The sequence below is a fragment of the Gilbertella persicaria genome (assembly GCF_025201335.1).
Source record: "Gilbertella persicaria strain CBS 190.32 chromosome Unknown B0P05scaffold_70, whole genome shotgun sequence".
Classification (NCBI taxonomy): Eukaryota; Fungi; Mucoromycota; class Mucoromycetes; order Mucorales; family Choanephoraceae; genus Gilbertella; species Gilbertella persicaria.
This window is the reverse complement of record NW_026252031.1, coordinates 40,677-53,221: the sequence shown is the minus strand read 5'-3', so window position 1 is coordinate 53,221 and position 12,545 is coordinate 40,677. Positions and strand designations below refer to the sequence as shown.

The 12,545-nt window shown below is 35.2% G+C and overlaps 8 protein-coding genes across 8 annotated transcripts; 7 read left to right on the top strand and 1 right to left on the bottom strand.

Annotated features, from left to right (window-relative positions):
* Positions 1-284: 284 nt before the first annotated feature.
* On the top strand, positions 285-1,898 carry B0P05DRAFT_563674 (regulator of chromosome condensation 1/beta-lactamase-inhibitor protein II). Its single transcript, XM_051580741.1, has 5 exons — positions 285-532; positions 582-792; positions 843-1,237; positions 1,284-1,506; positions 1,551-1,898. Exons 1-5 carry the CDS (start codon positions 362-364, stop codon positions 1,712-1,714), a joined length of 1,164 nt encoding a protein of 387 aa, XP_051429739.1. The 5' UTR covers positions 285-361; the 3' UTR covers positions 1,715-1,898.
* A 305-nt stretch (positions 1,899-2,203) lies between these two features.
* B0P05DRAFT_332941 (uncharacterized protein) lies at positions 2,204-2,612 on the top strand. The gene has a single exon (XM_051573559.1). The coding sequence runs from the start codon at positions 2,300-2,302 to the stop codon at positions 2,522-2,524; it is 225 nt and encodes a 74-aa protein (XP_051429738.1). The 5' UTR covers positions 2,204-2,299; the 3' UTR covers positions 2,525-2,612.
* Positions 2,204-3,573, top strand: B0P05DRAFT_332934 (E2F/DP family winged-helix DNA-binding domain-containing protein). Its single transcript, XM_051573558.1, has 4 exons — positions 2,204-2,607; positions 2,666-2,897; positions 2,953-3,286; positions 3,336-3,573. The coding sequence occupies exons 1-4, from the start codon at positions 2,565-2,567 to the stop codon at positions 3,441-3,443; spliced, it is 717 nt and encodes a 238-aa protein (XP_051429737.1). The 5' UTR covers positions 2,204-2,564; the 3' UTR covers positions 3,444-3,573.
* Positions 3,574-3,575: 2 nt separating this feature from the next.
* Positions 3,576-4,854, top strand: B0P05DRAFT_600683 (uncharacterized protein; the record flags this gene model as incomplete). Its single annotated transcript, XM_051583240.1, has 7 exons — positions 3,576-3,921; positions 3,964-4,033; positions 4,084-4,163; positions 4,203-4,292; positions 4,337-4,498; positions 4,543-4,619; positions 4,668-4,854. Exons 1-7 carry the CDS (start codon positions 3,709-3,711, stop codon positions 4,852-4,854), a joined length of 879 nt encoding a protein of 292 aa, XP_051429736.1. The 5' UTR covers positions 3,576-3,708.
* A 97-nt stretch (positions 4,855-4,951) lies between these two features.
* On the bottom strand, positions 4,952-5,982 carry B0P05DRAFT_592120 (RNase P subunit p30-domain-containing protein; the record flags this gene model as incomplete). Its single annotated transcript, XM_051582963.1, has 6 exons — positions 4,952-5,111; positions 5,154-5,286; positions 5,336-5,543; positions 5,645-5,740; positions 5,785-5,852; positions 5,892-5,982. 6 exons carry the CDS (start codon positions 5,980-5,982, stop codon positions 4,952-4,954), a joined length of 756 nt encoding a protein of 251 aa, XP_051429735.1.
* An 800-nt stretch (positions 5,983-6,782) lies between these two features.
* B0P05DRAFT_563658 (translation initiation factor IF-2) lies at positions 6,783-9,602 on the top strand. The gene is made up of 8 exons (XM_051580740.1): positions 6,783-7,165; positions 7,210-7,266; positions 7,313-7,403; positions 7,460-7,623; positions 7,671-8,317; positions 8,361-8,658; positions 8,706-9,152; positions 9,210-9,602. The coding sequence occupies exons 1-8, from the start codon at positions 7,096-7,098 to the stop codon at positions 9,359-9,361; spliced, it is 1,926 nt and encodes a 641-aa protein (XP_051429734.1). The 5' UTR covers positions 6,783-7,095; the 3' UTR covers positions 9,362-9,602.
* B0P05DRAFT_563650 (uncharacterized protein) lies at positions 9,598-10,178 on the top strand (the record flags this gene model as incomplete). The annotated part of the gene is made up of 1 exon (XM_051580739.1): positions 9,598-10,178. A coding segment is annotated over exon 1 (403 nt), but the record flags the coding sequence as incomplete, so codon positions are not given.
* Positions 10,179-11,516: 1,338 nt separating this feature from the next.
* Positions 11,517-12,257, top strand: B0P05DRAFT_332732 (uncharacterized protein). Its single transcript, XM_051573557.1, has one exon. It carries the CDS (start codon positions 11,551-11,553, stop codon positions 12,043-12,045), a length of 495 nt encoding a protein of 164 aa, XP_051429732.1. The 5' UTR covers positions 11,517-11,550; the 3' UTR covers positions 12,046-12,257.
* The last annotated feature ends 288 nt before the right edge of the window (positions 12,258-12,545 follow it).

Here is a 12,545-nt window from a genome sequence, read left to right as displayed (position 1 = left end):
TTTTTTTTTTTTTTTTTTTTTTTTACTTAGCAAAGATAATCTCTTTTAGTCTGATAAATTTTTATATAATGGTCTTTTTTATACTTCAAATCATGATATTTAGTTTTTATACAACTGTTTTTCATTCCACTGTGTTATGTCTTTTAAAGAATACCACTTGTAGAATCTAAGTAAAATCAAGTTTGTATATGTCTGATAACATCTGTAGACTGTCCCTTCTTTTTCTATAGCAAAAAGAAAATCGATTTGGTGTAATATAAACCCTTGAGAAACCTTTTGTCCCCATCCCTGCTTACATAATCCTTGCACTTGAAGTTCTTGAAATGACACTATTTTTTTTTTATTTTTTTTTTGAAGAGACATGCTAAGATCAACAAGACGAACTTTTCACTCAAGCTGCCAAAGATTTACACCTAACACTGTACTCTACGGCTGGGGGCAAACACAAGCTCTGCCTTTGAGCGAAGGTCATATGGATCGCGTCTTTAATCGACCTGTCTGTCTCAAGAATGAGAAGGATTATGCTTTACCTGTAAATAATAAACCAATACCATCATGTTACTTATTTCGGTCCTTTATAGAGAGATCAACGCATTACTCATGTAGCAACAGGATGGGGTCATTCCTTGTTTGGAACAGAGAGTAATCAAGTTTATGCATTTGGTTTAAACCAAAGTGGACAACTTGGTACATTAGGTGTAGGAAGCCAAGTATTAGCCAATGAACAAGAAAAGCTAAAGTTCCTTGCTTGTGGGCGTGAGCATTCACATATAGTTACAGAAAGCAGTGATGGTAAACAGAATCGATCAACAACCTTTTTGTAAACCCTTTTCTGAACATAGAATCAACACAGCTTTATTCTTTTGGTAACAATATGTACGGTCAATTAGGTCTAGGCAAAAACAAGAATACACATCCTGGTAAACTCATTGCAGAACAAATACCAAGACTTGTGCCATTTAAAGGAGACAAAGTGGACCATATTCAATGTGGACTAGACCATACTATCTTTTCAACTATCGATGGTTCTATTTACGGTATGGGGTGGAGTGCAGATGGTCAATTGGGTCAAGGAAAAGACGATAAAGACAGACCTTCTCGACTAGGATTGTCCATGAAGGTCAAGAAGTTATCTAGTTCAACTGATTTCACATTGGCATTGGGTCAAGATGGGAAGTTATGGACATGGGGTAACTCTGAATATGGTCAAGGTATTCAGGGGAAAGTGATTGATAGAGTAAGTTGTTATGCCATATGGTACAAACGATTTAATGCTATAGTAGATTTTAGAACCACTTGAGATCCATGTAAGCGATGTGGTTGACATTGCTGCGGGTGGGCCATTTTCTGTTTTGTTGACAAAAGATGGAAATGTACATACATGCGGCTATGGTGCATTAGGTTTAGGCCAAGATACAATTCAGACGCTGGAATTAAAGCAAATTGAAGGTTTAAATCGTATTTCTAAAGTATATGCTACAACTGATTATGCTGCTGCCATAACAGGTATGTACAAAATAACAAATAATGTATTATTCATGATGGCATAGTTTCGGGTGAACTCTATATGTGGGGATTAAATGGAATCCATAGTCGTTTAGGTTTAGGGAATCATGAACATGCATTCATACCTCAGCGTGTAGAATTAGATAAAAAGATTGTCGATCTGTTCCTTGGTACAAACCATGCTATTGCAATGTGTTTGGACAATTGATATAAATAAGCAGTAAATAAAAGGAAATAATAATATAAAAAAAAAGGGAGGGAAATGATAGCTTAAATATGTCTTTACTCCTTACTTGAAGGGAGAAACCTCCGAATCAAGAATGATCCAAACAATAAAGTTTATTTTATTTCTTCTTACCTAAGGTATGTTATGGATTAATTTTTCGCGCACATCTTTGGAACTGAGAAAAAAAAAAAAAAAAAAAAAAAAAAAAAAAAGAGGGACACTTTATGAAATGTACCGAGAAATAAGTCAGTTTGTTGTCTGGCTATATAAAACTGAATTTAATGAAAACGTCAATAGTCATATGAGAACAATGATTTGATCAGCATAATATTTATCATCAGACCAATAAATACATCCACATGACATTTTTAAACCGTTGAGCCACCCGCTTTTTACTTTATCGATTTAAAATGTCAAAAAAACAAAAAGGAGAAACGAAAAAAAAAAAAAAAAAAAAAAAAAAAAAAAAAAGGAGAACAAGTCTACACCAATAAATAAAAAGAGAGGGAAAAAAATCACCTTTTCTGTACTTATGCTTAACTTTAAACAATCGTCATCTTCTCATGTATGTTTGGTCTGTGCAGGAAACACAGAATAACTAGTTTGCTTGTTGATTTTTATATATATATATATTTATACATAATTTTTTTTTCTTTTCCCTCCTTCCCCCTCATTTTCTTTCTTTCCCTTCTCTCCTTTATTATTATTATTATTATTTTTTGTTGTTGTTGTTATCATTATTATTTATTTTGTTGTTTATTTAGTTTCTATATAAATACGATTCATATTTAATTTGTCCTTTTTCTTCTTCTCTTTCTTTTTCTTAAATTTCATGTATCAACTTGACGCTAACAAAAGAAACAGACATGATATGGGTAAAATAGATAAACAAAAAAAACCCCTGTTTAAAAATGTATTAAAACATCCTGATAGAACCCAAACAACCTAAAGCACCCAATCCTCAGTCATGTCGATATGATTCTTCACTTGGTCTATTGACTAAGAAATTTATTGCATTGCTGCGCTCAAGTGCACATGGCGATTTGGATCTGAATCATGCTGCAGCCAAACTCAAAGTACAAAAAAGACGTATTTATGATATTACAAATGTATTGGAAGGAATCCACTTGATTGAAAAGAACTCAAAAAATCATGTACGCTGGATGTAAGTAAAAAAATCATATATCATGCACATTTAACTCAGCCTATGTTAGTGGTAGTCATGTCTTTGATTCTTCAACAACAAAAAAAGAAACAAGCGATCTTGAACAAAGATTAGAATTTTTAAGAAATTACAACCAAACATTAGAGAACGAACAAAAGCAATTGGACAGTTTTAAGCAGCAAATTGATCAAGAAATAGAAAATGTCATCAAGAACAATGCATCGTATTGTTACCTAACACTAGACGATATTGCAAGATTTGAAGTCATTATGGCAGCTCAACAAGAAGCCCTTGTGGTTGTGAATGCACCTTATGATACAGATATTGAGGTACATCATCATCATCAACCACAAGATGATCATTATTCCCCTTATCCTTCTATAAAAAAGGTACCATCATAACAAATGACTCTTGTTCTATTATTAACTTTCTCTATAGTCTTCTCAAACAAAGACAAAATGCTGTATACGAGTGCCTGAAAACTCAAACCAATCATTGCGTATTCTCTCGCTTCGACAGCAGAAAAAAGAAAGAGACTATAAATAAACATCTTTTTTTTTCCTGGCGAAAAAAAAAAGGTTTAAGCATGACGCGTGCGCCAATCATCCTCCCCATCAATCATTAATAAATTATATATTGTTTGTTTTAATGCAAGACATAAACATTACAAAAAAAAAAAAAATACGCCCAATTCATTTCCTTCCAAAAAAAGAAAAAGACAAGAAAACCGTGACGCGTGTTTTTCTTGTTTTACGACATGCATTAACTCAGTTCTTTTTTTATTTTATTTTTTATTTTTTTCACGGATATCATGACTGAACAAACGCCTAGCTCAAGATATGGCCAGTTACCAACACTTGAATTACCTTCCTTTTTAGAGTTTTTGAAGCTTAAGAATTTTCCACTCAAAACGTTTCCTACTGTCAACGAGCCTGATAGACCTACCAAAGACACCTTGTATATCTATGGCCCTGGTTACAGAAACAACCAAGCTAGTTTTGATGTCGATTGTTTGATTATTCAGGCATGTTGATCTAAAAAACAAGATGGAATTAACATAGTGTAGATGTATCTTTTGTTCTGTGGCATTGAATTTGACATTGATTGTTTAAATGAACCTGCTGCTTCTCCTTCTGGTAAAAATAAAAAACGAAAGAGTGATATTTTATCATTAACATTGATCTAGGCCAACTTCCATTCTTGGCTACTGTGACAGGTGCCATTTATGACAGCCCACACATCCTTGATTGGATCAAGAACACAAGAGTAAGGACTAAATATACTTATTCATCTAACTTCTTGTAGCATAAAGAAAAGGAATTAGCTTCAGAAAGAGATAGAGAACAATCAAAAGCATTCCTTACACTTGTACAAAACAAACTAAGAGCTGCATTGGTAATTGAATTGATAAAGACAACCTATGCTCATGAATTCTCTAGTTGTTTTCAATGTGGTTAGAACCCTTAAATGCCAATCAGACAATTCATAAAGCATATTTTGGAAACATACCTAAGCCTGTTGATATGGTGGTGGCATATAATAAGCAAAACCAAGTTGTTCAATCATTACTTGCTGATCATGATATTCTTGTGAGAGAAGAGGTAACACAGTTAGATGTAAAATCAATGATTGACATGCCATTCAGATCTACCAAGATGCTTCTCAAGCATTAGAAGCACTTTCTGTTAAATTAGGACAAGATACTTATTTCTTTGGCTCAAGGTAAATATACATATGTATTTATACATTTAACTAAATAGATACATTTAGTGAACCTACTTTTGTGGATGCTGTTGTCTTTTCCTATCTTCATTCTATCTTGAGTATGCCTCATATTCTTGATGGTGAATACTCTGAAGAGGAAAGAAAACAAGCTGGTACTTTGGCTAAATTGGTTCGTAAGCACGATAATTTGGTTGCTTATGCCAAGTCTATTTATGAACAATGGTTAAAATAGATTTTATTTTTTTTGTTTCGCTCGTTTATTTGATGTTTGCTGTTGATTATTGTCTTTGCGTTTATTGTCTTGTTGGAATAACTGTGTCTTGTCAAGACTAATGACTGCATTGTAGGTCAATTTTCTTGTTTCTATAAGGCATATTAGTCTTTATCATTATGTTATTGAGCCTATTACCAGCCTTCTTTAATAGTCTGGGATAGTTCACTGTCACAGTAGCCTCGATTTGATCGTGTGTCATACCAAACATACTCCCACTAAAATCATGGTTAGATGAACAGCCAAAGAATATCACTTACAGTATTCTTAGATCGGCTGGTCTTTTGACTTCTAAGGCTCGCATGGCTTCACTTGAAAAGATCAAATGGTGTCCCCGTGTGACCTCAACTAATCTCTTGACATTATTGTAGAATTGAAATTTCTTGTTGGGATCTATCAATGTAGATGTTGTAACAATCCCATCTTGATAATATAAATTTACCTCTAAATGATTGAGAATAGCATATTTCAAAAAAGATGCCTCGATTCACAGCTACTTGTGCAGGTGTATAGCCAGGTACCACTCGAGGTTTTGATAAATCCAATGAAATCAAATCTACTTCAAGAGTTTGACAGGCATGTTTACACATATCGGCATTGGTTGGGCGAACTGCCAAAATATCAATCTTGGGATAAGCTGAACTAGTTGCCTATGCAATACAATATAAGCAAAAAAAAAAAAAAAAAAAAAAAAAAAAAAAAAAAAAAAAAAAAAAAAAAAAAAAAAAGCTATTAAGAAGCTTGTTATTACAAGTTGATAATTCTTTTTTGGATCTTCTACGAGTAATGTAGCTCTTGTCAGTTGATTCATATAAGGAAATTTTTTGGGTGATATAGGGTTAATTTTCTACAAAAGTAAGTCAATACCATAGTGTCTATTCCTATTTTTACCTTGACGTCTAGGAGGTTCCCTTCAAGAGAGAGGTTAAAAGCAATCGTACTGTTCTTGTCAACTGTGGCTATTTAGAACAATAGATAAATGCATATTTGTTTCTTACAAGAGTGAATCCTGTCCAGGATTTTCTCGATACGTTGCAACTCTGTTGCATCAATTGTATTTGGATAAGGTATGTTACAGTCGTAAAACATAAAGAGAAGGAGTGGTCTAATATTTTTTTTTCTCAACTTATGCTTTCAAAGTCACGCATCTTTATGCTGAGTGTAATACAATATTAAACAGGCGTATTTCAGAAAATAAAATGAATTATGAGTCAATCATGTTTATGTTTCGAGTGATGAAACAGAAGACTTTTTTTCTTTTAAAAGGGTCCTGCAGCAACAACATCGAAGGAATAACATTCTGAGCATAAAATTGTCAAGCATTTACAAGTAATAGATAAACAACAATCTATCATATTACTTTCACTAACTAAAAGGATGATGATATCAAAACTTATCAAAGAAAAAGAGAGAGAGAAATTCTTTATGCAAATCACCTGAATGGAAAGAGGAGGAAACAGTATGCTTCACTTAGTCTTTTCGCTTAGCAAGTATAAAAAAAAAACTTATTTTTTTGCATCAAATCCATTTTTATGCACTTGCCACATATAGACTGTCACGCTTGTGACTTATTTCCTGCTTAAGACAGCCAATGCTTGCCCATGCAACAGAAATGAACCCATCTCTATATATTTTTTTTCTATCTTTATTTCAAGGATGAGTACAGCAAGAAATTTACTAGTGTTATCGAATCAGCCTAGGCTTATAAGCTTCTATCAAACTCAGCGTAGTTGGATGGGAAGACCCATGTTTTTCCAGACAACAAGTCGTGTACCTAAAGAAAGACAGAACAAGTTAGGTATGCCTACTGAAGGCACACTAGGAGGAAAGCTCAAAAAGACCGACTGGCAAAAACGACCAGAGTCAGCAAAACGACCAGAGTCAGCAAAACGACCAGAGTCAGCAAAACGACCCGAACAAGGCAGACCCAAGAAACCCGTCGCACCCAAAAGAGACTGGACTCGACCTGTGGACCAACACCTAGAAAAGCATGCTGGCGAGACACCTAAACAGCACGAGCGTCACGTCAATAAGTTTGCTAAACAGCCACCCAGGAAATCAGAGACTCAAGCACAAAAGAGAGAACGAAAGAAACGAGAGGAAGAATTGGCTGCTTTGGCTCGAGAGGAAGAAAAAGAACGCCATCAGATTGAAGCCAGAAAGGCAAAGCAAAAGGCAAAAGAACAAGCAGCCAGTCATCATATGAAAGATGTCTATGTTCCTGAAATCATCAATGTTGCCAATCTGTCAAGAGTATTGGGTATTCGAATGGGTAAGTAAGATTGACAAGTGACTGTTGTTTATGGTTTTCTATAGAGCAATTGATCAGAACCATGGAAGAATTAGAAATGGGTAGTACTTCTCATGATCGCAGTATGTATCAGCATAAAAGCCATACACGTATTCATTTCTTCTATAGTGTTAAATGCTGATGAATCTAGCTTAATTGCTATGCAGCTGGATATGAATCCAATTGTTGATTCCAGACAATCTCTTGACTTATATCCAAGGTAAATAGGCAGTTTAAAAAAATTGATAAACAAAATTAATGAAAAAAAAAAAAAAGATCTGCGCTAGTGGATCCCAGCTTACTAATGGACCGACCTCCTATTGTTACTATTATGGGACACGTCGATCATGGCAAGACAACTCTATTAGACACACTTCGTAAAACATCAGTAGCAGCAGGAGAAGCAGGCGGTATTACGCAACACATTGGTGCATTTTCAGGTAAGTAAAGAATATATACAAACAACCTCAACAAAAAAAAAAAATAGTACAATTACCTTCTCGCAAGACAATTACCTTTTTAGATACACCCGGCCATGCTGCCTTTTCTGCCATGCGTCAAAGAGGGGCCCAGGTCACGGATATTGTTGTCTTGGTTGTTGCTGCGGATGATGGTGTGATGCCTCAAACCCAAGAAGCCATTCAACACGCACATGCTGCTAATGTACCTATTGTCGTGGCCATCAACAAATGCGATAAACCAGGTGTCGATACCTCTAAAGTCAAACAAGAATTAGCTCGTTATAACGTCCATTTAGAAGAAATCGGTGGCGATGTTCCTTGTGTTGAAGTGTCTGGCTTAACAGGCAAAAATCTAGATCAATTAGAAGAAACCATCATTACTTTATCTGAAATTCTTGAATTAAAGGCTGAAAGAACGCATGGTGCAGAAGGTGTGGTCATTGAATCTCAAATTGAAAAAGGAAGAGGCAATGTGGCTACCGTGCTTGTTCAACGAGGTACATTGAAACCTGGTTCTGTTGTTGTAGCTGGCCAAACATGGTGCAAAGTCCGTTCCATGACTGATTATCAGGGTAAAGTGGTCAAAGAGGCTACACCTGGTATGCCAGTAAAAGTGATTGGATGGAAAGATGTTCCTAGTGCAGGTGACGAAATGCTGACTGCTAAAGACGAGGTAATGACAATATAAATTCATAACATGCATTAATTAAAAATAGAACTTGGCCAAAACTGTTGTTGAGAACCGCGTTGCACGACACCAAAGAGATCAACAGCTGCGTGATCTAGAAGTGATTAACGATAAGCGTAGACAACAAAGAGAACAACTAGAGCAGGAACGTATGGCAGAAAAGGCTTACAAGAAAGAAATGTACATGTATCAACGTGGTTTAGTGGACACATTACCCGACTCCTTAAACAAAAGGTTGCATGCGATCCAGAGTAGTCTGCAAGAAGAAAAGGGAGAGCAAGAATTACAACAAGATAATATGCTTGAATTACGTGCTGTAGTCAAAGGTAAGAAGAGTGATCTCACGTGTATAAGGGGATTTACAATTTGACAGGTGATGTAAGTGGTACAGTGGAAGCTGTTGTCGATTGTCTATCAGGTCTTCAAAATAAGCAAATTAGAGTTAAAGTAGTACATAGTGCTGTAGGCAACATCACTGAAGGTGATGTGCAACTCGCTGCTGCTTGTGAGGGCCAAGTCATCGGATTTAATGTACGAGCTGATAAGCGTATCCAAGCCGAGGCTGCCAAGATCGGAGTCCCTGTGAAGTCGTACTCGATTATTTATAAGCTTCTAGAAGATGTCAAGGATGAATTGAGTGATATGTTGCCACCTATTGTGTCTACTCAAGTAGTTGGTGAAGCAGCTCTATTACAAGTATTCGATATCAATACAAAAGGAAGAGAAACACGCCCAGTGGCTGGCTGCAGAGTCACAAATGGTTCAATTCATAAGAATGGCCGTGTGCGAGTAGTGCGTAATAAAGAGATTGTTTGGGAAGGTAAGAGATAATGTTGACGTAAGACACGGTAACTCTAATCGGTTTCTCTTTTTGTAGGTGAATTAGAGGCACTTCGTCAAGTCAAGAAAGACATCACAGAAGCCAAGAAAGGATTAGAGTGTGGTATGTCGTTTGAAGGATTCACAGATTTCCAGCCCGGTGATGTTATCCAAAGTGTACAGACGATTGAAACCAAGCAAAAATTATAGAGATCTGGCCTTTATTTAGAAAAAGGAAATGAATGCGTATGCCAAATAAAGATGCTTGTTTTTAAGCCTCAGATTGAGATACCGGGGAAGTAGCATGGTCTCAGGTGCTCAGCCTGCATTTTCTTTGATTGGCTGCCTTTGTGCTAAATTTATCCGTCTCCCCTTTTTTCTAAACAGAAAAAAAAAAAGTATATAAATACACTTTTTAATTATTTTTTTTATTCTGTACTTTCTCTCTTTTCGAAATGTTTCCACAATCACGATCCACTTCTATTTCTTCTTCTTGCTCTTCAACAAAGTCCAATCGTTCCTTCTGGTCGAAGATCAGTAAACTGTTCCATAAGTCTCGTTCTTCTTCTTCAGAATCTGTTCGCAAAAATGACAACTATAGCAATTCTACATTATCCACAAAGAGTGCCGAAATGGATTCTAATTCCTCACAAAGACGACACAGAAAGCAATTGGTCAGTACTGTGGACAACGCTAGTCCACCATTGATGATTCCTCCTTTCAGTCCTACCTATTTAAAGCAAAATGAATTCCCCTATTCCAACTTTTACGTAAAGTTGCCTGATGGTCGCTGGATGGTCAGATACAGAGATGGTAATCGAGACATTCTTCGTACTGATATCATGGAAGGTTACTTGATTTAAATCTCCTTACTTTTACTACTATTCTAATTGTTATAATGCTATTTATTCCATCTATACCAAACCGCAATTCTACTTTTATTGTTGTATACCTTTCTTTCTTTCTTTCTATATGTAAATGTTCAATAAAATTATAAATATATATATATATATATTAATGACTCGACACGTCTTTTGTTGTTATTCTTACTGCCCCAATTTTTTTTTTTTTCAAATAGCATCACAATGAGCAGGTATTCAACCTGATTTCGAATATATGTGATTATTAACATTACATTCATCATTATTAATAATCCAAAAATGTGGAAAAGTTTCTTTCCATTTGACAGGCTATGTTTCTTTTTTTCTTTTTGATTATTCATTCTATCGGTTGAAAAGAAGCGCCGAGAATTTCGGCTCAAATGTTTGTTGAAAGAAGCTCAAGTCAATGAACGAAATAATTCTTCATACTTGCTTTCTTCTTTTTCTTTTGGCATATAAAAGAGCTTATCAGTCTAAGTTTATTTGACAAGAAGCAAGATTTATAATGCAATTCTTGCGTGCTTATAGAAAAAAAATTTTTCTTATTCATTCTTGATTACGGCACCCATTGCTCCGCTAGAAATAAAAAAGAATTAATGTTGTAAATATTGGCATCAGCGATTTAAGCGATACAAGACAACAAGGCTTGATTTTCTTGTATCGTTCTGAACAAAAAAATAAACTTTACAACTCTCTGCTCCTGTTTCCCTAAGAAAAAGATTGCTGTTTACCAAATATGCCTTTGATTTGTACTACATGTAAAAAATGCTTAGTCTAAACTATAAAGTGATATCATTTGATAGCTTCTATTTTTCCGTTTTCCTTTGGCAATCCTGGATTTACCCTGTCTCCGAGAAACCAAAAAGTCAAATATAGCCTATGAGCGATCTGGTAGAAATTTCGCTTTGATCGAGCTGTCAAAAAAATTCTTTTATTCTTCCTGCAAACCTCGATTAGGAAATCATGCGTCATCAGATCTTGACAATCCCCTCTTTGCAACATGATGTCAAATCAAGCTCATTTCAAATAGGCGCTGACTTCACGTGTGTGCATACTCGAAATGATATCATGATACATAAATGGACTTTTTAACTAAAACAAGCATTTTATCAAATACAGTTAACGCAATGCCAAAGGGGGATCGAAAAATATTTCGAAGGTCGGGTTTTTAAAATACAAAAGGCGGTTTTTTGAAATTCCAATGGACGGTTTTCTCAATCTCAAAGGGCGATTATCTATAACCTAATGGGCGGGGTTTCTTTTTCAAGAAAGTCTAAATGAGTACGCATTCTTTTTCGACCCATCCTTGGGCGTTGCGTTAACTGTACAAGCACCCTTCTCACTCATTAGGACGCTATTTATCACGTGACTATTCTATGTGTTATTCATTCTCTGTTTAATAAGGTATTATAAATATCAGTGTTGTACAAACAGAGTTAAGAATAGATTGTCAATTAAAATAAAATATTACCCCTTTTTATTTCTTTCTTTCTTTCTTCTTGATTGTAACAAAGAGAAATGCCTTCTGATAATACCAAACTTAAGTCTACTTTTTTGTCTTGGTTGTTTCATTCAGGCAAAGAAGAATCAAAAGAAAGCACCAAGACAGAGATCCAATGTACCGCAGAACCCTCTGTTACGTCCATACAAGTAGAAATACCTAATCGTCGACAAAGTCATTTATATACACCTTTTCATGACAGCGATGAAGCCTATGTAAATAAACGAAGATCATTTTATTCAACACAACTCTCGACTATTCCAGATAATGCCACACTGTCGACTTCTTCTTTAACTCGATCAGCCACTTGGCAGCCATCCAGTCATCAAACTCAGGAACAAGTAGATAAAATACCCGCCCGAAGAACAAGTAAAAACTACAGTGAGGATCCTGAAGTTCAAGCCAAGTTAAATGCTGTATTAAACAGTGAAAAGACTTATTATTTGAGTTATATGATACATCAACAAGATAAAAAGGCACTCTATCGTCGTTCTACACCACAAAACTTGTGATTTGTAAACTGTTGTAGTTACACAACACCGTATTTTTATAGTAAACATCATATACCTCCCTTTAATCCTCTTGAAAGAACTTTAACATCGATTGTTGGGTAAATCAAAAATTCTGTAAGAAGGAGAGAATGCAGTGCAACAAAGACTGTAGATCACATAAATCTCCTTGAAAAAAAATAGACGGGTACTCTGTGCATTTTGATCTACGTTTTATTCTCTCATAATAGACAAAAGCCAAGATGATTGCTGTTTTCTTTATATAGTAACTTGCAAATGTAATTGACTGATAAAATACATTTGATACATAAAATTCTAAAATGATAAAAAATGTTCACTTTGATACATAGGGTCTTGTTTTAGAATAAATAGACTTGGTCCTTTCTATTTCCAGACTTATTTCAAATCTTTGATGCATTTTGCTTTTGATGTCTCATCCAGCTCAAGAGACATCTACTTTAACTGACAGCACTTCATATGCAGACATTCATTGCATAGTTGTT

Excerpts from the sequence above, each read along its gene's own strand:
- B0P05DRAFT_563674 (XM_051580741.1), top strand. The coding sequence starts at position 362 with ATGCTAAGATCAACAAGACGAACTTTTCACTCAAGCTGCCAAAGATTT. Across the intron at positions 533-581 it reads AGAAGGATTATGCTTTACCT|AGAGATCAACGCATTACTCA; the intron begins GTAAATAATAAA and ends GGTCCTTTATAG. Across the intron at positions 793-842 it reads AGTTACAGAAAGCAGTGATG|AATCAACACAGCTTTATTCT; the intron begins GTAAACAGAATC and ends TTCTGAACATAG.
- B0P05DRAFT_332941 (XM_051573559.1), top strand. The coding sequence starts at position 2,300 with ATGTTTGGTCTGTGCAGGAAACACAGAATAACTAGTTTGCTTGTTGAT.
- B0P05DRAFT_332934 (XM_051573558.1), top strand. The coding sequence starts at position 2,565 with ATGTATCAACTTGACGCTAACAAAAGAAACAGACATGATATGG. Across the intron at positions 2,898-2,952 it reads AAAAATCATGTACGCTGGAT|TCATGTCTTTGATTCTTCAA; the intron begins GTAAGTAAAAAA and ends TGTTAGTGGTAG. Across the intron at positions 3,287-3,335 it reads CTTATCCTTCTATAAAAAAG|TCTTCTCAAACAAAGACAAA; the intron begins GTACCATCATAA and ends CTTTCTCTATAG.
- B0P05DRAFT_563658 (XM_051580740.1), top strand. The coding sequence starts at position 7,096 with ATGAAAGATGTCTATGTTCCTGAAATCATCAATGTTGCCAATCTGTCA. Across the intron at positions 7,166-7,209 it reads AGTATTGGGTATTCGAATGG|AGCAATTGATCAGAACCATG; the intron begins GTAAGTAAGATT and ends GGTTTTCTATAG. Across the intron at positions 7,624-7,670 it reads ACACATTGGTGCATTTTCAG|TACAATTACCTTCTCGCAAG; the intron begins GTAAGTAAAGAA and ends AAAAAAAAATAG.
- B0P05DRAFT_332732 (XM_051573557.1), top strand. The coding sequence starts at position 11,551 with ATGCCTTCTGATAATACCAAACTTAAGTCTACTTTTTTGTCTTGGTTG.